This window comes from Salvelinus alpinus, chromosome 4 (assembly GCF_045679555.1).
Source record: "Salvelinus alpinus chromosome 4, SLU_Salpinus.1, whole genome shotgun sequence".
In the NCBI taxonomy this organism is placed as follows: Eukaryota; Metazoa; Chordata; class Actinopteri; order Salmoniformes; family Salmonidae; genus Salvelinus; species Salvelinus alpinus.
The window spans coordinates 85,074,917-85,100,992 of NC_092089.1; the positions used below are offsets into that span (position 1 = coordinate 85,074,917).

A 26,076-nucleotide genomic window follows, 5' to 3' on the forward strand; every position below is an offset into this window, starting at 1 on the left:
AGTGACATATTATTATTTAACACAATTACTGGAAGATGAAAGCATCGTCAATCTATATTACACTAGAAAGGATGACGTAGAAGGCTTGGATTACTTCACTGGCTGACAACAAGAGGTTGAGTATTGACTAATATAGAGGTAGCCAGTACCAATAATGTCCTTGCCATAGGAGTAGACATCCCATCCCTCCCTCTATGCCATCCCTCCCTCTATCTCCCTCCCTCCCTTCCAAACACCTGCATCAGTGACGCCAAGCCAAAAAGCAGAACGAGGCTTCGTTCAGAAAGGCAAAGTTGTGTGACGTTCAAAGTTGTTTGACGTTCACCTGAACAATTAGCATTGATAACAATGCTACACCCTTTAAAGTGTCTCACTTTAGTTCTATGGGCACTTCTCAAGGCCATGTTCAAGAGCAGCTGTACTTTGCAGCATTCTGCAACCACACATTAGATTCTGCTTTAGTCTGTTTCCCTTTGTAAACGGTTCCAACCTGTGTATTGATCCTGGACGTACACACCCTCAGTGATGCTGCAAACCTCTACAGTTAAATCTCATAGCCATCAGACACCTCAGCCAAGGAGGAACAGAGTAATCAATAAAACACGATGGTGTCCCGTTTGGTTCAGTTGGTAGAGCATGCCACTTGCAATGCAAAGGTTGTGTGTTCGATTCCCTTGGGGGACCAGTATGAAAAATGTATGCACTCATAACTGTAAGTCTCGTCTGCTCAATTAAAAAATTTAGCGTATCATAGAGAGGGATTGAATAAGAGATCCATCAGAGAGGAAAACGGATGGGTAGAGACAGAATTGAATAGGGTGAAGAATATTTGGCATTCATATAAAAAAAAGATATAGAAGAGCTCTCCACAATGAATTTGAATAGAAAACTGGTAAAAATAGACTAGATCCTGCAACCATGGAGAGGTAAATTCCTTTCTACTTATGGAATAATTACACTGATTAACATCTCAGTTTACTCACTTACTTATGGCATTGCCTACTCCTGCTGATGAGCTTTTCAGATCATATGAGGAAAAAATATGTTGCTTTATCTGGGATGCTGAACCAGACAAGACAAAGCATGCCCATCTATATAATGAATATGAACTGGGTGGGTTGAGATTATTACATATACAAGTACTAAACCGGACTGGGGACCCTCGCTGCAGGCCCCGGACTGGGGACCCTCGCTGCAGGCCCCAGACTGGGGACCCTCGCTGGAGGCTCCGGACTGGAGGCCGTTGTTGGAGGCTCCGGACTGGAGTCCGTCGTTGGAGGCTCCGGACTGGAGACCGTCGCTGGAGGCTCCGGACTGGAGACCGTTGCTGCAGGCTCCGGACCGCGGATCAATACTGGAGGCTTCGTGCCATGAATCATCACTGGAGGCTTCGTGCCATGGATCATCACTGGAGGCTTCGTGCCATGGATCATCACTGGAGGCTTCGTGCCATGAATCATCACTAGAGGCTTCGTGCCATGGATCATCACTGGAGTGAGGAGACGTATGGACAGCCTGGTGTGTGGAGCTGCCACAGGGCTTACCAGGCTGGGGAGACATACAGGAGGCCTGGTTCTGGGAGCAGGCATAGGACTCACCAGGCTGGGGAGACATACTGGAGGCCTGGTTCTTGGAGCAGGCACCGGATACACTGGGCCGTGGAGGCGCACTGGAGGTCTCGAGCGTAGAGCCTGCACAACCCGTCCTGGCTGGATGGTTACCTTCGCCCGGCAAAGGCGGGGCGCTGGCACAGGACGCACTGGGATTTGCAGATGCACCGGAGACACAGTGCGCAGAGCCGGCGCAGGATATCATGGGCCGTAGAGACGCACTGGCGGCCAGATGCGCTGAGCTGGCACCATCCGTCCTGGCTGGATGCCCACTCTAGCCCGGCCGATGCGGGGAGCTGGGATGTAGCGCACCGGGCTGTGAACGCGCACTGGAGATGCCGTGCGCTCCACCGCATAACACGGTGCCTGACCAGTACCACGCTCCCTACGGTAAGCACGAGGAGTTGGCTCAGGTCTCCAACCTGACTCAGCCAATCTCCTCGTGTGCTTCCCCCCCAAAATTCTTTGGAGTGGCCTCTCGTTCTTTCGTGCCAGCCGTGACCCTGTGTAATCCTGGGCCCTTTTACTCGCTGCCTCCGCCTTCCTCGCTGCTTCCACCTGCTCGCACGGCAAGCGATCCTTTCCCGCCAGGATCTCCTCCCACGTCTAAGATCCTTTCCCATTTCCTCCCATGTCCAGTCCTCCTTACCACGCTGCTATGTCCGTTTGTGGTGGGTCATGAACGTCGTCACGGAAATGACAGAACCAAGGTGCAGCGTGGTGAGCGTACATTTCTTTTAATGTTATAAATGTCGCCAACAAAACAAGAAATACCAAAAACGAACGTGAAGCTGACTAGGGCTATACAGGCCACTAACACAGACAACTACCCACAACCAAGGTGGAAAAACAGGCTGCCTAAGTATGATTCCCAATCAGAGACAACGATAGACAGCTGTCCCTGATTGAGAACCATACCTGGCCAAAACATAGAAACAGAAAACATAGAAATAAAGAAACTAGAATGCCCACCCTAGTCACACCCTGGCTTAACCAAAATAGAGAATAAAAGCCTATCTATGGCCAGGGCGTGACAGAGCTAAACATGGAATATTGTTTGTCAGTTTCCATAAAACTATGCATTAAGAGTAATGCAACAGTTACTTATCATTTTGAGCAGTTGTATCAATTGATAGTTCGATCATTGTAATGAAATGAATAGACAGTCATTTCAGATGTAATGTGTGAATTGCATTTTGAAATTATAATACTTTGATGTTATGTTGTGTCATTTTGAACAGGTGATTTTAGTTCAATGAACAAATTATCTTAGCTTTATGTGTATTGTATCCAAGCAATTTGAAAAAGTGTTAGTTTTGAAAAATTTGCATTTTGATCATTGGTTGTGAGTTTTGTGTCTAGAGTTTTGAAAAATGACATGAAGGTTCTGAAATTAGTGCCAAAGTGATTGTAAAAAACTGTAATTGAGTATCTCTATTTTTCAAACAAGCATTGCAGAGCTGGTTACAATTTCAATTTCATCCCCCTGAAAAGGTAGAACAAATATTACAACAAATATTATAGCTGAACTCAAATGTGCTGCTTGATAAAAGACGTTTATCTATGGAAAAGGGTATTTTGTTTTTATATGATATTGTAAAATGGAATGGTAGAGTTATGTCTTTCATGGAGTTAACAGAATTGTACGGGAAGGTCTGCTCAATCCAAGATTACAACCAATTGATTACAGCATTACCCCTAAAATGGAGGACGCAGGTGGCAGTGGGAGGAGGTAGGGAACTGGCCTGTCTGCCCAATATAAAGGATAAAAACTGGAATAATGGTACAGGGTGTATGAGCTGATATATAAAACGACGCAAGATTCAAGACTTTGTGCTTTTCAGCTAAAATTATTGTACAGAAATCCAAAGAGGGTGGCCAGCAGAGATAGGTGGGATGGGCTGAGGGAAGCTGAGGGTTGGGATGTGGATTTGGAGACAAGTGGGAGTGGAGTTGCTAGGCGGTGTATAGAATGACGGTCAAAGATAAATGTATAAAAATAAAGTAAAAATAAAACAAAACAAAAAGCACATTTCATGACACTGAGGGGCAACGTTGTTACATCTAATGCCTGTTTGCATGAGGCTGTTGCCACGCAGGTGTTTGTTTGTACGCATGTACACATGCATATACACACACTCTCATTCAAACACACACACATGCACATACACGGACACACACACACATACACACATGTAAATAGTGCCATGCACTCAAATATATTCAGTTGGCCTTGATGTCTTTTGTTTTTTACATAGTTGTTTTCTGTTTTCCTTTGCCTTTCTCTTTTTTCTCTTTTGTTCATTTTGTTGGTTGTTGGGGGACAGTGGCTTGGGGGGTCTTGGGGGTGGGGAATACTTTTATTTTATTATGATAAAACAAATATCGGGGGGGGGGGGGACTGTGGGGGGGGCGTCTGAGATGGTTGAGGGGCCTGTGGGGGGATCTTGGAGGGCTGGTGGCCTGGCGGTTGGGAGCTTGGGCCGGTGGCTAATAGGTCGTTGGTTCTGGTCCCCGTTTTTGACGTTGTGGGAGATCTGTCGACGTGCCCTTGAGCAGGGTGTTGACCCTGGTTGCTCATGTGGGTTTCTCTGGATGGGAGTCTGGTAGATGACTGAATGTAATGTAGATGCTGAGCGGCTTCACTGCAGGTAGATTGTATGTTTTATTATTCAATTAAAACCAATAGGGATAGGGTTCACAGAGGACAGATGCCTGCAGCATAAAGAGGGGAACACCCCTCTTCACAGACCCACTGATGCTATTCCAAATGGTACCCTATGGGCCCTGGTCAAAAGTAGTGCACTATAAAGGGACTAGGTTGCCATTTGAGATGCACCCACTGTCAAGCCTGATTACTAATTAATTAGTGTACCAGCTGCCCCTCCCCCTAAAACCAACCTGCATCCTGGGGGCTGGTGTGATAGAGGAGAATAGAGGTGTGTCCCACAATGACAGCTGATAAATCAAATCAAATCAAAGTGTATTTGTCACATGCGCCGAATACAACAGGTGTAGTAGACCTTACAGTGAAATGCTTACTATTGGCCCTAACCAATAGTGCATTTTTTTTGTAAAAAATAGGTATTAGGTGAACAATAGATAAGTAAAGGAATAAAAACAACAGTAAAAAGACAGTGAAAAATAACAGTAGCGAGGCTATATACAGGCACCGGTTAGTCGGGCTAATTGAGGTAGTATGTACATGTAGGTATGGTTAAAGTGACTATGCATATATGATGAACATAGAGTAGCAGTAGCGTAAAAGAGGGGTTGGCGGGTGGTGGGTGGCAGGACACAATGCAGATAGTCCGGTTAGCCAATGTGCGGGGGCACAGATTAGTCGGGCTAATTTAGGTAGTATGTACATGAACGTATAGTTAAAGTGACTATGCATATATGATAAACAGAGAGAATCAGCAGCGTAAGAGAGGGGGGGGGGGGGGGGCAATGCAAATAGTCTGGGTAGCCATTTGATTACTTGTTCAGGAGTCTTATGGCTTGGGGGTAAAAGCTGTTGAGAAGCCTGTTGAGAAGCCTTTTGCCATGCGGTAGTAGAGAGAACATTCTATGACTGGGGTGTCTGGGGTATTTGACAAGATATACTATCTGTATTGGGAATGGTGGTGTTGTAGTGGGAAAGGAGGGTGATAGTTTCATGTGTAGTTATGTAGTGTAGCTAACACTAACCATTACTCTTTGATCAAGCAACCTAAATGGGAGAGGGGGAGGGTTCCTAGACAGGGGATTCTGTGGTTCAGAATCACTGTATGGCTACCACACTCCACTGCCTTTGTGTGTGCATGTAGCCAACACACATACAGAAAGACTGCTGACTGGGCTGGAATTAGGTAAAGAAATCCTCCAAATGTGCATCGATCCAGTGTGCTTCCAGCTCCATGTCTGTCTGTCTGTCTGTCTGTCTGTCTGTCTGTCTGTCTGTCTGTCTGTCTGTCTGTCTGTCTGTCTGTCTGTCTGTCTGTCTGTCTGTCTGTCTGTCTGTCTGTCTGTCTGTCTGTCTGTCTGTCTGTCTGTCTGCCTGCCTGCCTGTCTGCCTGCCTGCCTGCCTGCCTGCCTGCTCCACACTGGACTGTGCTAGGGTAAACATCATAGTGCTTACTGATACAGATGGACAGCACATACACATGCATGCATACAGCACACACACCACAGTGAGAGGGTTTGTGTGTATGTGTGCGACTACATGTGTTTGTATCTTTGTCTCCGATCAGGAAGATTCAAACCTTTGTGTATGAGTGCATGTGTGTATGTATGTGAGTGTGTGTGTGTGTGTGTGTGTGTGTGTGTGTGTGTGTGTGTGTGTGTGTGTGTGTGTGTGTGTGTGTGAGTGTGTGTGTGCATGTGTGTGTGTTTGAGTGTGTGTGTGTGAGTGTGTTTGTGTTTGAGTGAGTGTGTGTGTGAGTGTATGTGTGTGTGAGTGTGTGTGTGTTAGAGTGTGAGTGTGTGTGTGTGTGTGAGTGTGTGTGTGAGTGTGTGAGTGCGTGTGTGTGTTTGAGTGAGTGAATGAGTGTGTGTGTGAGTGTGTGTGTGTGTGTATAAGTGTGTGTGTGAGTGTGTGTGAGTGTGTGTGTGTGAGTGTGTGTGAGTGTGTCTGTGTGTGTCTCTGTGTGTGTGTGTGTGTGTGTGTGTGTGTGTGTGTGTGTGTGTGTGTGTGTGTGTGTGTGTGTGTGTGTGTGTGTGTGTGTGTGTGTGTGTGAGTGTGTGTGTGTGTGTGTGTGTGTGAGTGTGAGTGTGAGTGTGTGTGTGTATGTGTGAGTGAGTGTGTATATGTGTGAGTGTGTGAGTGTGTGAGTGTGTGTGAGTGTGAGTGTGAGTGTGTGTGTGTATGTGTGAGTGAGTGTGTATATGTGTGAGTGTGTGAGTGTGTGAGTGTGAGTGTGAGTGTGTGTGTGTATGTGTGAGTGAGTGTGTATATGTGTGAGTGTGTGAGTGTGTGAGTGTGTGAGCGTGTGTGTGAGTGTGTGTGTGAGTGTGTGTGTGTGTGTGTATGTGTGAGTGTGTGAGTGTGTGAGCGTGTGTGTGAGTGTGTGTGTGTATGTGTGAGTGTGTGTGTGTGTGAGTTCCACTAAGGGAGATAGAGACATATTGCAGACTTGTCTGAGTAATACAGTGAGAAAGAGGAGGAATTACTTTTAATAATAATGCAGTTTCATTTCCCTCCATATTGCAGTGACCTGCCGGCTGTGTCTTGGCCCAACGTTTGGACCTCTATAATTACCTAATCAGCACACATTACCAGCCAGTGTGAGAAGAGCTAATATGACAGACTCATCAGGAAAAGTGTGTGTGTCTGTGTGTGCGTGTGTGTGTGTGTCTCATCTGGGTCATTTTATTCAAAGGCGTGATGAGGGGTTACAGAAACATTCTCCTACGAGAGGTATGGTATTTCTTTGGTATTTTATTAGGATCCCCATTAGCTGTTGCCAAAGCGGCAGCTACTCTTCCAGGGGTCCACACAAAACATGAAACATGACATAATACAGAACATTAATAGACAAGAACAGCTCAAGGACATACAGTTGAAGTCGGAAGTTTACATACACTAGGTTGGAGTCATTAAAACTCATTTTTCAATCACTCCATCAATTTCTTGTTAACAAACTATAGTTTTGGCAAGTCGGTTAGGACATCTACTTTGTGCATGACACAAGTCATTTTTCCAACAATTGTTTACAGACAGATTATTTCACTTATAATTTACTGTATCACAATTCCAGTGGGTCAGAAGTTTACATACGCTAAGTTGACTGTGCCTTTAAACAGCTTGGAAAATTCCATAAAATTATGTCATAGCTTTAGAAGCTTATGATAGGCTAATTGACATAATTTGAGTCAATTAGAGGTGTACCTGTGGATTTATTTCAAGGCCGACCTTCAAACTCAGTGCCTCTTTGCTTGACATCATGGAAAATCAAAATAAATGAACCAAGACCTCAGAAAAAGAATGTGTAGACCTCCACAAGTCTGGTTCATCCTTGGGAGCAATTTCCAAATGCCTGAAGGTACCACGTTCATCTGTATAAAGAATAGTACGCAAGTATAAACACCATGGGACCACGCAGCCGTCATACTGCTCAGGAAGGAGACGCGTTCTGTCTCCTAGAGATGAACGTACTTTGGTGCGAAAAGTGCAAATCATTCCCAGGACAACAGCAAAGGACCTTATGAAGATGCTGCGGGAAACAGGTACAAAGTATCTATATCCACAGTAAAACGAGTCCTATATCGACATAACCTGAAAGGCCGCTCAGCAAGGAAGAAGCAACTGCTCCAAAACCGCCATAAAAAGCCAGACTATGGTTTGCAACTGCACATGGTCACATGGTGACAAAGATCATACTTTTTGTAGAAATGTCCTCTAGTCTGATGAAACAAAAATAGAACTGATTGGCCATGATGACCATTGTTATGTTTGGAGGAAAAAGGGAGAGTTTTGCAAGCCAAAGAACACCATCCCAACCGTGAAGCACGGGGTGGAAGCATCATGTTGTGGGGGTGCTTTGCTGCAGGAGAGACCGGTGCACTTCACAAAATAGATGGCATCATGCAGAAGTAAAATTATATGGATATATTGAAGCAACATCTCAAGACATCAGTCAGGAAGTTAAAACTTGGTTGCAAATGGGTCTTCCAAATGAACAATGACCCCAAGCATACTTCCAAAGTTGTGGCAAAATAGCTTAAGGACAACAAAGTCAAGGTATTGGAGTGGCCATCACAAAGCCCTGACGTCAATCCTATAGAAAACTAGAGCCTGCAGGACTTGCTTTGTGGAGTGTAGTGTAATAAAAGTAGAGCATTTCTTTATTATGGACAGAACTCTCTCCCTCTTTACAACCATTGAAACTATATGTTTTAACCATGACCATTTACAATCTAAGGTAACAACAAGTAATTTAGTCTCTTCAACCTGTTCAACAGCCACACCATTTATTACCAGATTCAGCTGAGGTCTAGAACATAGGGAAGGATTTGTACCAAATGCATTGATCTTAGTTTTAGAGATGTTAAGGACCAGTTTATTACTGGCCACCTATTCCAAAACAGACCGCAACTCTTTGTTAATGGTTTCAGTGACTTCATTAGCTATGGTTGCTGATGCGTATATGGTTGAATCAGCAGCATACATGGACACACATGCTCTGTAATGGCAGTGGCAGGTCATTGGTAAAAACAGAAAAGAGTAGAGGGCCTAGAGAGCTGCCCTGCGGTACAGCACACTTTACATGTTTGACATTAGAGAAGCTTCCATTAAAGAAAACCCTCTGAGTTTTATTATATAGACAACTCTGAGTCCACGATATGACAGAGGTTGAAAAGCCATAAAACACAAGTTTTGTCAACAACAGGTTATGGTCAACAATGTCAAAGGCTGCACTGAAATCTAACAGTAAAGCTCCCACAATTCTTATGATCAATTTCTTTCAATCAATCATCAGACATTTGTGTCAGTGCAGTACATGTTGGGTGCCCTTCTCTATAAGCATGCTGAAAGTCTATTGTTCATTTGTTCACAGAGAAATAGCATTGTATTTGGTCAAACACCATTTTTCCCCCAACAGTTTTCTAAGAGCTGGCAGCAAGCTGATAGGTCTGCTGTTAGAACCAGTAAAGGCTGCTTTACCACTCTTGGGTAGCGGAAATGACTTTGGCTTCCCTCCAGGCCTGAGAACAAAGGCTTTCCTCTAGGCTCAGATTAAAGATGACAGATAGGATTGGCTATAAGGTCAGCTACCATCCTTAGTAGCTTTCCATCTTAGTTGTCAATGCAATGAGGTTTGTCATTATTGATCAATAACAATAATTTTTCCACCTCTCCCACACTAACTTTACAACTTGCAAATTATTTTCTTTCATAATTTGTTTTTTTAATGCATTTCCTACCTAAGTTTGCCCACTTTAAATAAAGGTTAAATAAAATAAAAAATAAAACTTTGCCAGAGAAGTAATAATTCAAATAATTGGCAACATCAAATCGTTTTGGGATCATTCTTTGTATCATTGATCTCGGCTTCATAATACAGTTTCTTCTTCTTTTTGTTGAGTTTAGTCACATAATTTCTCAATTTGCAGTAGGTCAGCCAGTCAGATGCACAGGCAGACTTATTGCCACTCCTTTTACCCCATCTCTTTCAACAATACAGTTTTTCAATTCCTCATCAAACCATGGAGCCTTAACAGTTCTAACAGTCAGTTTCTTAACAGGTGCATGTGTATCAATAATTGGAAGAAGCAATTTCATAAATTCATCAAGTGCAGCATCTGGATGCTACTTATTAATCCCATCAGACCAACAAATATTTGTAACATAATCCACATAAGAGTCATACAAAATATTTTGTATGATCTCTTATACACTATTTTAGTCAAAGCTTTCGGGAACCTTGGCTTTTCTGGATATAGCCACTATATTGAGATCACTGCATCCAGTGGGTACGGATACAGCTTTAGAACAAAGTTCTACAGTATTAGTAAAAATGTGATCAATACATGTGGATGATCTTGTTCCTGTAGTGTTTGTAAAAAGGTTGATTAATAATCTGAACCAGATTACAGGCACTGGTTACAGTGAGAAGCTTCCTCTTGAGCGGACTGCCTGATGAAAACCAGTCAATATTCAGGTTCAGAGAGAGAGAGAGAGAGAGAGAGAGAGAGAGAGAGAGAGAGAGAGAGAGAGAGAGAGAAATTCCTTAATTTGATCCTCAATTACTTTCACCTGTGTCAACATCACAGAGCAAATGGTGCAGCCAATGAAAGTGAATAAAAAAACATAATTATCCCCAAATATATTGCAAAAAGAGGGCAAGAAACAGGAAGAATGAATACAGGATGGTGAAGGTATTCACATAAAAATTGACAGAGAGAGAAAAAGCCAGTGATGTGCAGTGAGACATAAAAGAGAGAAACACTGAGCGTGTGTGAATGGTTCAGCCAGGTCACCCGTGATACAAGTCAGTATTCAACGTCCACCCATGTGTGAGGACGTTGGGAGATGACGTGGAAACCGGCCACTAGGGGCAACAGTGAGCACTGTGACTTTCAAGTAGTTTTCGGTTTTGCGTCTGCCTCTGGTGCAAAAGGTTGAATGTTCGAATCCAGTGATAGAAAGTTGTTTTTGAGATTTTTGTTTTAAGCCTATCCCAAACCTTAACATTTACCTTAACCATTTGGAATTAATACCTAACCTTAAGATTTCGGAATGAATGCCTAAACTTAACCCTAACCTTAAAAATGAGAAGTTAATGTTAAACACGTTTAGAACAACTTTGACATTTGACATTTGAGAAACATGGATGAACGCCTAATTCTGACGTGAGACTGTGAGAGCTGGTTGGACTGGTTATGTGTGTGCTTGCATGTTTTGACAGAGACAGACAGAGAGAGAGCATACTGGTGACATTGCCAGCTGGCAGAAAGAGATGTATGTTTCTGACCATGTGTGTGTGTGAGTGAATGTGTGTGTGCGTGTGTGTTTGTGTGTGTGGGTGGGTGTGTGTGCATGCGCCTGTATGTGTGTTTGTGTGTATCAGGCTGTTGCCCCTCTGGAGTGCCCAGGCTGAACAGCTCGGTGGGGGGTGGGGGGGCTTGTGCCCACCCCGAGGAGAGGGGCTGCTGGGACATCAAAAGCTGCCCTCCGCCACGCAACCTGGTCACCATGGTAACACCGTGGTCCCAAAGCCTTCCTTCTGCTGTCATCAGCAGAACATAACAGATGTCATACAGAGGTCATAAGCTGTCATAAGCAGTCATAACAAAGTATTTTAGATAGTGTCTGTAGTGTAGTCAGGACCTTTACTTTACTTAAGACATACCCAGACATGACTTCTCTGTAGGGATACTGATATAGGCCAGACATGACTTCTCTGTAGGGATACTGATATAGGCCAGACATGACTTCTCTGTAGGGATACTGATATAGGTCAGACATGACTTCTCTGTAGGGATACTGATATAGGTCAGACATGACTTCTCTGTAGGGATACTGATATAGGTCAGACATGACTTCTCTGTAGGGATACTGATATAGGTCAGACATGACTTCTCTCTAGGGATACTGATATAGGTCAGACATGACTTCTCTGTAGGGATACTGATATAGGCCAGACATGACTTCTCTGTAGGGATACTGATATAGGTCAGACATGACTTCTCTGTAGGGATACTGATATAGGTCAGACATGACTTCTCTGTAGGGATACTGATATAGGTCAGACATGACTTCTCTGTAGGGATACTGATATAGGTCAGACATGACTTCTCTGTAGGGATACTGATATAGGCCAGACATGACTTCTCTGTAGGGATACTGATATAGGTCAGACATGACTTCTCTGTAGGGATACTGATATAGGTCAGACATGACTTCTCTGTAGGGATACTGATATAGGTCAGACATGACTTCTCTGTAGGGATACTGATATAGGCCAGACATAACTTCTCTGTAGGGATACTGATATAGGTCAGACATTACTTCTCTGTAGGGATACTGATATAGGTCAGACATTACTTCTCTGTAGGGATACTGATATAGGTCAGGCATGACTTCTCTGTAGGTATACTGATATAGGTCAGACATGACTTCTCTGTAGGGATACTGATATAGGCCAGACATGACTTCTCTGTAGGGATACTGATATAGGTCAGACATGACTTCTCTGTAGGGATACTGATATAGGTCAGACATGACTTCTCTGTAGGGATACTGATATAGGTCAGACATTACTTGCTCTGTAGGGATACTGATATAGGTCAGACATGACTTCTCTGTAGGCATACTGATATAGGTCAGACATGACTTGCTCTGTAGGGATACTGATATAGGTCAGCCATGACTTGCTCTACAGGGATACTGATATAGGTCAGACATGACTTGCTCTGTAGGGATACTGATATAGGTCAGCCATGACTTGCTCTACAGGGATACTGATATAGGCATGAGTTCCCAGATACTCCTCTTTTAACTCTCTCCATCCCCAACCTCACCACATGATACTGGATATGCAAATGATTTAAACCTGACAATCAGCTGGATAATACTGTCCCCTATGTCTACTGAAAAACAGATACCCACCCATTCTGACTGACACCCAGATGACATACCATAATATGCTCCTACGCTAACCTTCACACCTGCTTTGGTCCTCATTCTGTTTCATTGACGGACAAAATGTTATAATATTGGCTATTAATAACAAAACCAGCACTTTCTCCACTTTTCAATAGTTTATATCTATCTGTCTGTCTATTATTAAGACAGAGTAAGCCCCAGTCTCTATTCCTGCCTGACAGCTCAGCACACAGATGCAGATCTGCTATCATAATTTGATCATTCTGTTGTCGTAGATAATTTTGTTGCGCAGCAGGAAATGTAAACTTGTACTGTACTGGTATCTGAGGTTTATAAAGGCTTCTAAAGTTAGTAATTTCCACTTTAAAATGTCATACTTGATTTGCCATAACAAAAAATGTATCAACCCCTACGAAAATGTCCATTAATTAAAATCCACATAATAATTTACATCCCAAATGGATCCCTAGGGCTATGGACAAAAGTAGTGCACTATATAGGAAATAGGGTGCCAGTTGGAAGGCAACCTGTGTGTTTGATCATGCATTAAACATCATGTTGTCATGGTTACAGCCACTATGGTGGGAGAAACGTTTCTCCTCAAAATTTCCTTGATGATGTCACTAAATCAAATGGGCGGGCTTTAGTGGTGGCCGCCCAGATGCATGTTGGGAAATCTAATCTGGTTTACTGACAATAAGAGTGCTCTCAGGTCTGACTGCCTGACTGCACCTGACTGTCTGACTGGGTGATGAAGTGACAAAACGCTGCATCTGCTCATCATTGTCAGATCATTCCATTTCCTACAGAAACCTGTAATCAGATGTCAGATGCATTGGCTTAATGGTTAAACGCTCCCCACATGTGTAGCAGCATGACAGTACTGTACGCTTCTTTCTGTTCCTATACCACCATTGACATTTACAGTGAGATATTCTGACCAGCAGAGGATGCTATGTATGCAGAGCATTCAGAAAGTATTCCGGCCCCTTAGACTTTTTACACATTTTCTAAAATGTATTCAATTGTTTATTTTTCTTCATCAATCTGCAAACAATACCCCATAATGGCAAAGCAAAAATGTTATCCTTTTTTTTTTTTTATAAAAAAACATCTGAAATATTACATTTACATAATTATTAAGACTATTAACTCAGTACTTTGTTGAAACACCTTTGGCAGCGATTACAGCCTCAAGTCTCGGGTATGACACTACAAGCTTGGCACACCTGTATTTGCGGAGTTTCTCCCATTTTTCTCTGTAGATCCTCTCAAGCTCTGTCAGGTTGGATGGGGAGCGATGCTGCACAGCTATTTTCAGGTCTCTCCAGAGATGTTCGATCGGATTCATGTCCAGGCTCTAGCTGGGCCACCTAAGGACATTCAGAGACTTGTCCCGAAGCCACTCCTGCATTGTTTTGGCTGTGTGCTTAGGGTCGATGTCCTGTTGAAAGGTGAACCTTTGCCTCAGTCTGAGGTCCTGAGCACCCTGGAGCAGGTTTTCATCAAGGATCTCTCTGTACTTTGCTCCGTTCATCTTTCCCTCGATCCTGATTAATCTTCCAGTCCATGCAGCTGAAAAACATCCCCAAAGCATGATGCTGCCACCACCATGCTTCACCATAGGGATGGTGCCAGGTTTCCTCCAGACGTGACGTTTGGCATTCAGGCCAAAGAGTTCAATCTTCGTTTGATCAGACCAGAGATTCTTGTTCCTCATGGTCTGAGAGTCCTTTATGGTGCCTTTTGGCAAACTCCAAGCGGGCTGTCATGTGCCTTTTTACTGAGGAGTGGCTTCTGTCTGGCCACTCTACTATAAAGGCCTGATTGGTGGAGTGCTGTAGAGATGGTTGTCCTTCTGGAAGGTTCTCCCATCTCCACAGAGGAACTCTGGAGCTCTGTCAGAGTGACCATCGGGTTCTTGGTCACCTCCCTGACCAAGGCCCTTCCTCCCCGATTGCTCAGTTTTGCCGGGCAGCCAGCTCTAGGAAGAGTCTTGGTGGTTCCAAACTTCTTCCATTTAAGAATGATAAATGCCACTGTGTTCTTGGGGACCTTCAATGCTGCAGAATTGTCTTGGTACCCTTCCACAGATCTGTGCCTTGACACAATCCTGTCTCTGAGCTCTACGGACAATTCCTTCGACCTCATGGCTTGGATTTTGCTCTGACATACACTGTCAACTGTGGGACTTTATATAGACAGGTGTGTGCCTTCCCAAATCATGTCCAATCAATTGAATTTACAAAAGGTGGACTCCAATCAAGTTGTCGAAAATTCTCAGTATTTCAGTTTTTTATTTGTAATACATTTGCCTGTAAAAAACTGTTTTCCCTTTATCATTATGGGGTATTGTGTGTAGATTGATGAGGAAAATTGTTTATTTAATAGATTTTATAATAAGGCTGTAACATAACAAAATGTGGAAAAAGTCAAGGGGTCTGAATACTTTCCCAATACATTGTATGTTGCAGTAGTACAGTAATCTGAAGTTCAGTGTGAACACAACACACCACACACCACACCACACAATTCACCACACTACACACCACACACCACACCACACACCACACAATTCACCACATTACACACCACACACCACACCACACACCACACCACACAATTCACCACACTACACACCACACACCACACCACACACCACACCACACAATTCACCACACTACACACCACACACCACACCACACAATTCACCACACTACACACCACACACCACACCACACACCACACAACACAACACACCACACACCACACACCACACACCACACACCACACAACACACCACACAACACACTACACCACACACACCACACACCACACACCACACCACACACCACACACCACACACCACACACCACACACCACACACCACACACCACACACCACACACCACACACCACACACCACACACCATACTAGAAGTGGTGTAGTGAAGGGTAAATGCAAGCAAACATACTTTACCCACTTTTCTTTGCTCAGCAGTTTGCACAGCTTTTGTGGAAAAATGGATAGAAAGTATATTTTTTCACAGCGACCAGCGATCAGTTTACCCACCAACTTTTTGTTCCGTGAATGTGATTTCGTTACAATCCTTAATCACTGTATAATTACTGTATTTAAAGGACAAGGAATCAAACAGTTACAGGAAAACGTGGAAGACATTTCCAGGCAAGGAAATCTACTTGGTAGTGAGTGGCCGAGTGTATACAAATAGGTGTGTCGAAACACATACTCATGTGCTCAATCACAACCTTAGGCACAGTAAGACTCACTTCTACATATCTTTATCTGATAGTCCTGGAAAAAAAGTCCCAACCTGTGCTGGCTGGTTTATGACTAATGTGTTTGGTGTTTCCCCAAAAACTCCAACATGTTGTTGTTGCAGGTCTGTGTTTTCCCTGAGACTACCTTGACCTAGCTGACCTGACTCGACCAAAACAGGGAAAGGACCTTGAGCTTGCTATTGGCTACAATGTAAATGTACTGTAAGTGATTGAAATTCCTCCAAACAGCTAATATATTCTGTTTCCTTTTCCTGCTTCTATTCATCAAGACTCATACCCAACATTTATTGACATGCTCTAAATACCCCAAACTAACATACATTTACAGCACATCGTTATTGTTTTATACTGTAAATGTTCTTACTGTGTTCATGTTTTGCTTTAACAGTGTATTGACTTTAAGCCATGAGGCGGCACCAGGAACCAAACATCACAACACAAAGGCTTTCATTACCAGATACTGATCAGTCATGTCTGGGCTCAGCCACCTGATGATGACTACTATTGTAATCATGTTTATTAATGACCTGTTAACAGTAAGTTATTATACTTCTTCCTGCCGGTAAGAGTTCCTGATATTTCCACCTCAAAGAGGGAGGAGAGAAAGAGGGCGAGAAAGAGAGAGAGAGAGAGAGACATATATAGACATAATATGACATTTGAAATGTCTTAAATCTTTTGGAACTTTTGTGAGTGTAATGTTTACTGTTAATTTTGTATTGTTTATTTCACTTTTGTTTATTATATATTTCCCTTGCTTTGGCAATGTAAACATATGTTTCCCATGCCAATAAAGCCCCTTAAATTGAATTGAGAGAGAGAGAGAGAGAGAGAGAGAGAGAGAGAGAGAGAGAGAGAGAGAGAGAGAGAGAGAGAGAGAGAGAGAGAGAGAGAGAGAGAGAGAGAGAGAGAGAGAGAGAGAGAGAGAATTTTATGATGTCACTGCAGCCCACTCATATCCAGTATAAAGGCTGTACAGACTACTCTACCGCTCTCATACAGACTCAGACACACACACACACACGTCACCCAGATACAGTCAGTCACAGTGTAACACACACGGACCGAGGTCGCTAACGCTACAAGCTGAGCAGTCACAGTAAGTAAAGTATGCTGGGATTCTCAGGGGTTTCTCAGGGGTTTCTCAGTGGTTTCTCAGGGGTTTCTCAGGGGTTTCTCAGGGGTTTCTCAGTGATTTCTCAGGGGTTTCTCAGGGGTTTCTCAGGGGTTTCTCAGGGGTTTCTCAGGGGTTTCTCAGGGGTTTCTCAGTGATTTCTCAGTGATTTCTCAGGGGTTTCTCAGGGGTTTCTCAGGGGTTTCTCAGGGGTTTCTCAGGAGTTTCTCAGGAGTTTCTCAGGGGGTTCTCAGGGGTTTCTCAGGGGTTTCTCAGGGGTTTCTCAGGAGTTTCTCAGGGGGTTCTCAGGGGTTTCTCAGGAGTTTCTCAGGGGTTTCTCAGGGGGTTCTCAGGGGTTTCTCAGGAGTTTCTCAGGGGTTTCTCAGGGGGTTCTCAGGGGTTTCTCAGGAGTTTCTCAGGGGTTTCTCAGGGGTTTCTCAGGGGGTTCTCAGGGGGTTCTCAGGAGTTTCTCAGGGGGTTCTCAGGAGTTTCTCAGGGGGTTCTCAGGGGTTTCTCAGGGGGTTCTCAGGCTTTTCTCAGGAGTTTCTCAGGGGGTTCTCAGGGGTTTCTCAGGGGGTTCTCAGGGGGTTCTCGGGGGTTTCTCAGGGGTTTCTCAGGAGGTTCTCAGGGGTTTCTCCGCTCTACTTGCTTTTCCTCACCATTCTCTCGCTTTTGTTTCTCTCTTATTTTCTTGTTCTTGTCTGAGTTCATCCGACTCTCACAACCCCTCTCTGTCAGTTTCAGTAAAACAGGCTCTGTTTGAAAACTCTACTAAACATTTTTTAAACGTCTCACTTAGTATGCGACACACATCCTCTTTCTCTCTCTATTCTGTCTTTTTTGCTCCTGTTCTTTCTTTCTATGTGAACAGTGACTATGGTAAACTCTAAATGTATTTACATGCTGGCATAGATTCAAGACTGCCTGCTTTGTGTGTCTGTGTGTCTTACTGCCGTGGCCAGTGTGTTACAAGCATCTGTTCCTGTTAGTCTCTAGTTACACTGGTGCATGTCTTGATGTTGTGTATCAATGTTATTATAATGTTGTTATAACGATGTTAGAATAGCTGTAATGTGTCTAATCTGTACCAGAGTTCGATTCCTGCAGTGCTTTACCTGTTGAAAATAGTAGGGGTATTCCATATATTAGCTGATAGAAAGTGTTGTTGTAACTGTTTTCTCTCCAGTGATGTCCTGTGACTGTACAATTACGTGGTTGTTGGTAGTGTTGTTGGTCTGGCCCTCTGTGTTGTAATATAAGAGGAGAACTATTGAACATTATCTCATTCACCTGCTGATAATGTTCTAAAAACAGTATGTGTGTTCATCTGAGCGTAAGTAGGGTGACCATGAGCCTTACGAGGGGGAAACATAGTTCTGGTTATCTCTCTGTCTCTTCTGTTTTGGTCATGAGAGATAGCTGGCTATCTCCCTGTCTCTTCTGTTTTGGTCATGAGAGATAGCTGGTTATCTCCCCGCCACTTCTGTTTTGGTCCTGTGAGATAGCTATCCTCGTTGCAAAGACTCTTCCACCCCTTTTCTCTCTCTGTTTCTTTGTTTATCTCTGTTTCTCTTCCCCTCGCTCTAAAAAATGATAAACAGTGCCAGCTTTCCCTCGTTTTCTCCCTCCCTCTCTCTAAATCCCAAAATGGAAATAAAGCTAAGGTTCTGCGTGTCTCTCTCTGCCATTCTCTCTCTGTTTACATAAAACGTTGTTCTGCCACCCAGCTGGGTTGGTCTCTGGTCTCTGTTCACCTTTGAATGTTTGAAAGTAGTAGGGCAGTTCTCTGTGTGGGGGGTAGTAGAGGGAGTGGACACACATTTACTCACACACAGAACCAGACACACACACACACCTACAATTGTGTTGGTGGACAGCCAAAGAGGGAAAGGCTGAGGAGAAAGGCTTTAATCACATATATATGCTCTCTCCTGCTCTAGAATACCAGCAAGGAATCATTGACCATCCACCCTCCCAGCAGAAGTCATATAACATAACGGAGGGAACGTCTAAGAAGTTGAAAGAGAACTCTTCAGCCTTTTGGAATTGAGACTGTACCAGATCCACCAGACTTTTGGATTTAAAGCCCTCTGTTGAACCAGGCCGGCACCAGCATTTCCCAACAGCACCAGAGAAAGGGAGTTCATCTAGGATCAGCCAGTATGCTGGCTCAGATCTTACAGGAGATGTGGGTGGACCCAGAGGTTTTGGAGGCCCTGAGTGAAGACCAGAGGAGAATCTTATTCCTGAAGATGAGAGAGGAGCAGGTCAGACGCTGGATAGAGAGGGAGGAGAAGGACGAGAGAGAGAGGAGAACCAGGGAACAACACAGGTCTAAAAAAGGTACAGCATTCACTCACACACACGCACGCACGCACGCACGCACGCACGCACGCACGCACGCACGCACGCACGCACGCACGCACGCACGCACGCACGCACGCACGCACGCACGCACGCACGCACACACGCACACACACACACACACACACACACACACACACACACACACACACACACACACACACACACACACACACACACACACACACACGCACACGCACACGCACACGCACACACACACACATATATTGGCCAGGGAGAGAGGAAAACCCTTCATATATAGAAAGAGAGAGGGGGAACAGAAAGGGGGGGATGAAAGATGGAGACATGAGAGAGATGCAGGAGGGGAGAGAGAAAGGAGGAATGAGGGGAAAAGAGAGTGAGAAGAAGAAGAAGAAGAGAAAGTGGCACGGAGAGAGAGAGAGAGAGAGAGAGAGAGAGAGAGAGAGAGAGAGAGAGAGAGAGAGAGAGAGAGAGAGAGAGAGAGAGAGAGAGAGAGAGAGAGAGAGAGAGAGAGAGAGAGAGAGAGAGAGAGAGAGAGAGAGGCACTGAGTAATTGAGCTTGCTTGAGCACCCACCCCACTATTCTGGGAAAACAACCCTGAAACCACACTCTGCAGAAAGAGGCCTTCAGCTCAGGCCAAGTTCCACCACTCTCACTAACCCACGTCTCTCTCTTTCCCATTCTATTCCCTTCTCTCTCTATCTCTCTATTTTACCCATTCCATCCCTCTCTTTCCCTGTCCATTTCTCTATCTGATGGGATATAGAATGTGACCTCTCCTTTCCATTGGTTCTAATAGAACAGTGTGTATATATGTAATACCCAGTATCCTCGCCCTCTCCCACTCTATCTGATAGGATACAGAATGAGACTTATCTCCTCCCCCACTCTATCTGATAGGATACAGAATGAGACTTATCCCCTCCCCCATTCTATCTGATAGGATACAGAATGAAACATATCCCCTCCCCCACTCTATCTGATAGGATACAGAATGAGACTTATCCCCTCCCCCACTCTATCTGATAGGATACAGAATGAGACCTATCCCCTCCCCCACTCTGATAGGATACAGAATGAGACTTATCCCCTCCCCCACTCTATCTGATAGGATACAGAATGAGACCTATCCCCTCCCCCACTCTATCTGATAGGATATAGAATGAGACTTATCCCCTCCCCCACTCTATCTGATAGGATACAGAATGAGACTTATCCCCTCCCCCACTCTATCTGATAGGATACAGAATGAGACCTATCCCCTCCCCCACTCTATCTGATAGGACATAGAATGAGACCTATCCCCTCCCCCACTCTATCTGATAGGATACAGAATGAGACCTATCCCCTCCCCCACTCTATCTGATAGGATATTGAATGAGACCTATCCCCTCTCCCACTCTATCTGATAGGATATAGAATGAGACCTATCCCCTCCCCCACTCTATCTGATAGAATACAGAATGAGACCTATCCCCTCTCCCACTCTATCTGATAGGATATAGAATGAGACTTATCCCCTCTCCCACTCTATCTGATAGGATACAGAATGAGACTTATCCCCTCTCCCACTCTATCTGATAGGATACAGAATGAGACCTATCCCCTCCCCCACTCTATCTGATAGGATATAGAATGAGACCTATCCCCTCCCCCACTCTATCTGATAGGATACAGAATGAGACCTATCCCCTGCCCCACTCTATCTGATAGGATACAGAATGAGACCTATCCCCTCCCCCACTCTATCTGATAGGATACAGAATGAGACCTATCCCCTCCCCCACTCTATCTGATAGGATACAGAATGAGACCTATCCCCTCCCCCACTCTATCTGATAGGATACAGAATGAGACTTATCCCCTCCCCCACTCTATCTGATAGGATATTGAATGAGACCTATCCCCTCCCCCACTCTATCTGATAGGATACAGAATGAGACTTATCCCCTCCCCCACTCTATCTGATAGGATACAGAATGAGACCTATCCCCTCCCCCACTCTATCTGATAGGATATTGAATGAGACCTATCCCCTCCCCCACTCTATCTGATAGGATACAGAATGAGACTTATCCCCTCCCCCACTCTATCTGATAGGATACAGAATGAGACCTATCCCCTCCCCCACTCTATCTGATAGGATACAGAATGAGACTTATCCCCTCCCCCACTCTATCTGATAGGATATTGAATGAGACCTATCCCCTCCCCCACTCTATCTGATAGGATACAGAATGAGACTTATTCCCTCCCCCACTCTATCTGATAGGATACAGAATGAGACTTATCCCCTCCCCCACTCTATCTGATAGGATACAGAATGAGACTTATCCCCTCTCCCACTCTATCTGATAGGATATTGAATGAGACCTATCCCCTCCCCCACTCTATCTGATAGGATACAGAATGAGACCTATCCCCTCCCCCACTCTATCTGATAGGATATTGAATGAGACCTATCCCCTCTCCCACTCTATCTGATAGGATACAGAATGAGACCCCCCCCCCCCCCCCCTACAGTATATTGTACTAGCCAGCCCTCATATCAGAGCTCTATCGTCAGAAACACAGCTGCAGCGATTGATTCATTCCACATTCCTGCCTGCCTGCTTGCCCGGCAGATTGAATAGCAGTGAATAGAATTGAGTAAGCCCTGTGTTTGGTGTGGCTCGTTGCTTTTAACCCCGAATATCACGTTACCCCTTTGTCTTTCCAATCTGTGATCTATGTATAACCTGGGTGAGTGTGTGTGTGAGTCACCTTAGTAGCAGTAGGAGAGGACAGGTCATCTCTCATCTCTTAACACCGGGTGTCAAAATGAGCCCTAAAACCGCTGTGCTGAGCAACAAACACTACACTTCATCATTCTTCTCACAGGCCCTTTATTCTCCTCTCTCAGCCCCATGGCACAGAAAGACTCTCCTTATATAAGATAGCACGTAGGCAACACAGTACAACTCTTAAATGTCACACACACACACACACACACACACACACACACACACACACACACACACACACACACACACACACACACACACACACACACACACACACACACACACACACACACACACACACACACACACACACACACACACACACACACACACACACACACACACACACACACACGGCCTGTGGCCCATCTTGTACACTTACAAAATGATTAACATATTTCCAATATGATTTGCTGCAAGACCATTTCCACACCTTTTGTTGCCATTTTGCTCTATATTACATAGGCTTATCTTCTCTCATCTGAATCTATATTACATAGGCTTATCTTCTCTCATCTGAATCTATATTACATAGACTTATCTTCTCTCATCTGAATCTATATTACATAGGCTTATCTTCTCTCATCTGAATCTATATTACATAGGCTTATCTTCTCTCATCTGAATCTATATTACATAGGCTTATCTTCACTCATCTGAATCTATATTACATAGGCTTATCTTCTCTCATCTGAATCTATATTACATAGGCTTATCTTCTCTCATCTGAATCTATATTACATAGGCTTATCTTCACTCATCTGAATCTATATTACATAGGCTTATCTTCACTCATCTGAATCTATATTACATAGGCTTATCTTCACTCATCTGAATCTATATTACATAGGCTTATCTTCACTCATCTGAATCTATATTACATAGGCTTATCTTCACTCATCTGAATTGAAATGAATGAATTGAAATGGGTTATTTTTTTACATTTAGGCTAGCAGCCTATTCATGTGTATCGTGTTCATATTACTGTAATGGTGACCTGGCTGTGACTAGAGACTAGAGGTTGTATCCCACCAATTGTTAGCCAGCTAATTAACACAGATCTGTGGTCAGATCTGAGTGATTACTGTAAGGTGAAGACCATAGACTAGTGTGTCAGTAAGGCAGTGTTTGTGCAGAGCCAATAGACTGGACAATAGATCAAGCTAGGCTACTGCAGAGCAGACCTCAGTAATGTGTTTGTTCACTGATAAGACAACACCACCATCTGCTGGGCTATAACGGAGTACTACAACCAGACTCCATCAATGAAGTCTGACGATGGATTTAAAATGGGGATAGGAATAGTTACCTGCTGTTGTATTATCTGTGCTAGTTACACCGTGTGATATTCTATGTGTTTCTTTGTCTCCTCAGGTCACAGTAAGAGCGTGCGCTGGCTGTTGGGTCGTGATGGGGATGTGAGTGTGAGCGTGATCGGAGAGGTGGATGAATTTAGATCCTCCAAACTCCTCCAGACCCTTCGTACCAACACCAGACTACAGAGTGCAGAAATAAACAACCTAGTGGTTGATCTCCATACTGTGTCTCTACTGACAGACAGAGTGAACCACCAAACCAGCTCACAATCAACCACACTGATGCAACTCAGCGTAAGTGTTTGTTTCGAAGTGTGTGTATGTGTGTGTGTATGCATATGAGACACAGAAAGAGAGGGCAAGAGGGAGAGAAAGATGTCATCTCTACAATACAGGAAGTAGCTCAACAGTCTTCTTCTATTTCCAGGTAGACTCAGATGGCACTAAGGACTCTGAGGAGGACCAGGACTCAGGCAGCGCTGAGGACGACCCAAAGGACCCCGGGGAGGATAGCAGCGACAATGAGTCAGGCAACAGCACCGACGACCTAAAGGACTGGGGCCTCTGCTACAGACCCCACCACAGCAACATCAGCCTGTCTCTCCAACCCCAGCTGTCAGTCACAGAGAAGGCCCGCCCACACGGCAGAGAAGGTGAGAGAGAAAGAGAATCATATCAAATCAAAATGTATTGGTCACATACACATGGTTAGCAGATGTTAATGCGATTGTAGCAAAATGCTTGTGCTTCTAGTTCCGACTATACAGAGAGTGTGTTTTTGTGTGTGCATCCGTGTACGCGCATGTTTCTCTGGAATGACATGTCTACTCTGCACTCGATTCAAGTTCATTGACTTAACAGATATTTCTACAATCCTTTCCCTCTCTATCTCTCTAGTGGTGGTCAGTCATGAGGAGGAGAGCCCAGCGTTTGGTGGTCGGGTGGCCCAGCTCAGGAGAACGTTTGCCACATCCTCTCCCATCGCCAAGCCCCCTGTGCCCACCAAACCTTCACACCTGAAGCTGGTGCCCAGGTCCTCTAGGTAACACCAGGGTCACCCACGGTCAACCAATCACACAGAAGAGGTACTGCCCACCTGAAGAGCTCATTTGAATACCAGCAAAATGCTTGTGGTATACGGACAGACACTCACCTGAGGAACGGTGCAGAGAAATAGGAGCTCCAAACTTAGCCGAGTTAAAGGTGGACATGCACAGCAGAGTGGGAGGAATGCTTGACACTGGTACTCTGGTGAATTGCCCCCCTCTTTGAAGGTTTGTGGAGACTGCGTGGTAGTTATACACTTCCACCTCTCCTTGAACCTAAATACACAAGAGGTTTGGACATGGTTAATACAAGAGCTATTTCTACATAGTTACATGGAAGTTTGTATCTGATTTGTACATGGGGTGGAGGAAAAGATTTAGCTTTACGTTTGTAATCATGAATTATGCATCATTTATTTTCACTTTGCTGTCTCTCGTATGTTTGGGCCATAGATCAAACCATCCTGGTATGTTTGGGCTATAGGTCAAACCATCCTGGTATGTTTGGGCCATAGGTCAAACCATCCTGGTATGTTTGAGCCATTGGTCAAACCATCCTGGTATGTTTGGGCTATAGGTCAAACCATCCTGGTGTGTTTGGGCCATAGGTCAAACCATCCTGGTATGTTTGGGCCATAGGTCAAACCATCCTGGTATGTTTGAGCCATTGGTCAAACCATCCTGGTATGTTTGGGCTATAGGTCAAACCATCCTGGTGTGTTTGGGGCATAGGTCAAACCATCCTGGTATGTTTGGGCCATTGGTCAAACCATCCTGGTGTGTTTGAGCCATTGGTCAAACCATCCTGGTATGTTTGGGCCATAGGTCAAACCATCCTGGTATGTTTGGGCCATAGGTCAAACCATCCTGGTATGTTTGAGCCATTGGTCAAACCATCCTGGTGTGTTTGAGCCATAGGTCAAACCATCCTGGTATGTTTGGGCCATAGGTCAAACCATCCTGTCATGTTTTTAGTTACCTGATCTTTAGCTTTATTAATTGTGTTCATTATCTAACAGTCTAACCTCGTAGGCTTTCTAGTCATATCATGTTTTGTATATCTGCACTGTAACTACATTTGTTTGAGGAGGCTATTTCTATTTTGTGTGTGAAACATACTTGTGCGAAACACATATTTCTTTGACCTGTTGGTCTCTAATTCAGCTAAATAAAAATGCTGAAGAAATGTGCGTGTCGGTGGGTGTGGGTGTGGGTGTGCTTAGGCAAGAGAGAGAGAGAATTAAGAAAGAGAGAGAGAGAGAGAGAGAAAGATAGAGAGAGAGAGAGAGAGAGAATTAAGAAAGCGAGAGAGAGAGAGAGAGAGAGAGAGAGAGAGAGAGAGAGAGAGAGAGAGAGAGAGAGAGAGAGAGAGAGAGAGAGAGAGAGAAAGGGAGCCCTCTGTTGTTTCATTTGTAGTGAGTGGTATCCATGGTGACCAGAGAGGTCGAGGACAACCAGACCTACCATTC

At 44.3% G+C, this 26,076-nt stretch overlaps 1 protein-coding gene across 1 annotated transcript; it reads left to right on the top strand.

The window, feature by feature from the left end:
- The first annotated feature begins 16,976 nt into the window (after positions 1–16,976).
- LOC139574631 (SH2 domain-containing protein 4A) lies at positions 16,977–25,793 on the top strand. The gene is made up of 5 exons (XM_071399380.1): positions 16,977–17,100; positions 19,056–19,458; positions 23,620–23,855; positions 23,989–24,214; positions 24,459–25,793. Exons 2-5 carry the CDS (start codon positions 19,278–19,280, stop codon positions 24,605–24,607), a joined length of 792 nt encoding a protein of 263 aa, XP_071255481.1. The 5' UTR covers positions 16,977–17,100; positions 19,056–19,277; the 3' UTR covers positions 24,608–25,793.
- The last annotated feature ends 283 nt before the right edge of the window (positions 25,794–26,076 follow it).

Coding starts and splice junctions, on each gene's coding strand:
- LOC139574631 (XM_071399380.1), top strand. CDS start 19,278: ATGCTGGCTCAGATCTTACAGGAGATGTGGGTGGACCCAGAGGTTTTG. Junction 23,856..23,988: donor CCACACTGATGCAACTCAGC/GTAAGTGTTTGT, acceptor TTCTATTTCCAG/GTAGACTCAGATGGCACTAA. Junction 24,215..24,458: donor CCGCCCACACGGCAGAGAAG/GTGAGAGAGAAA, acceptor CTATCTCTCTAG/TGGTGGTCAGTCATGAGGAG.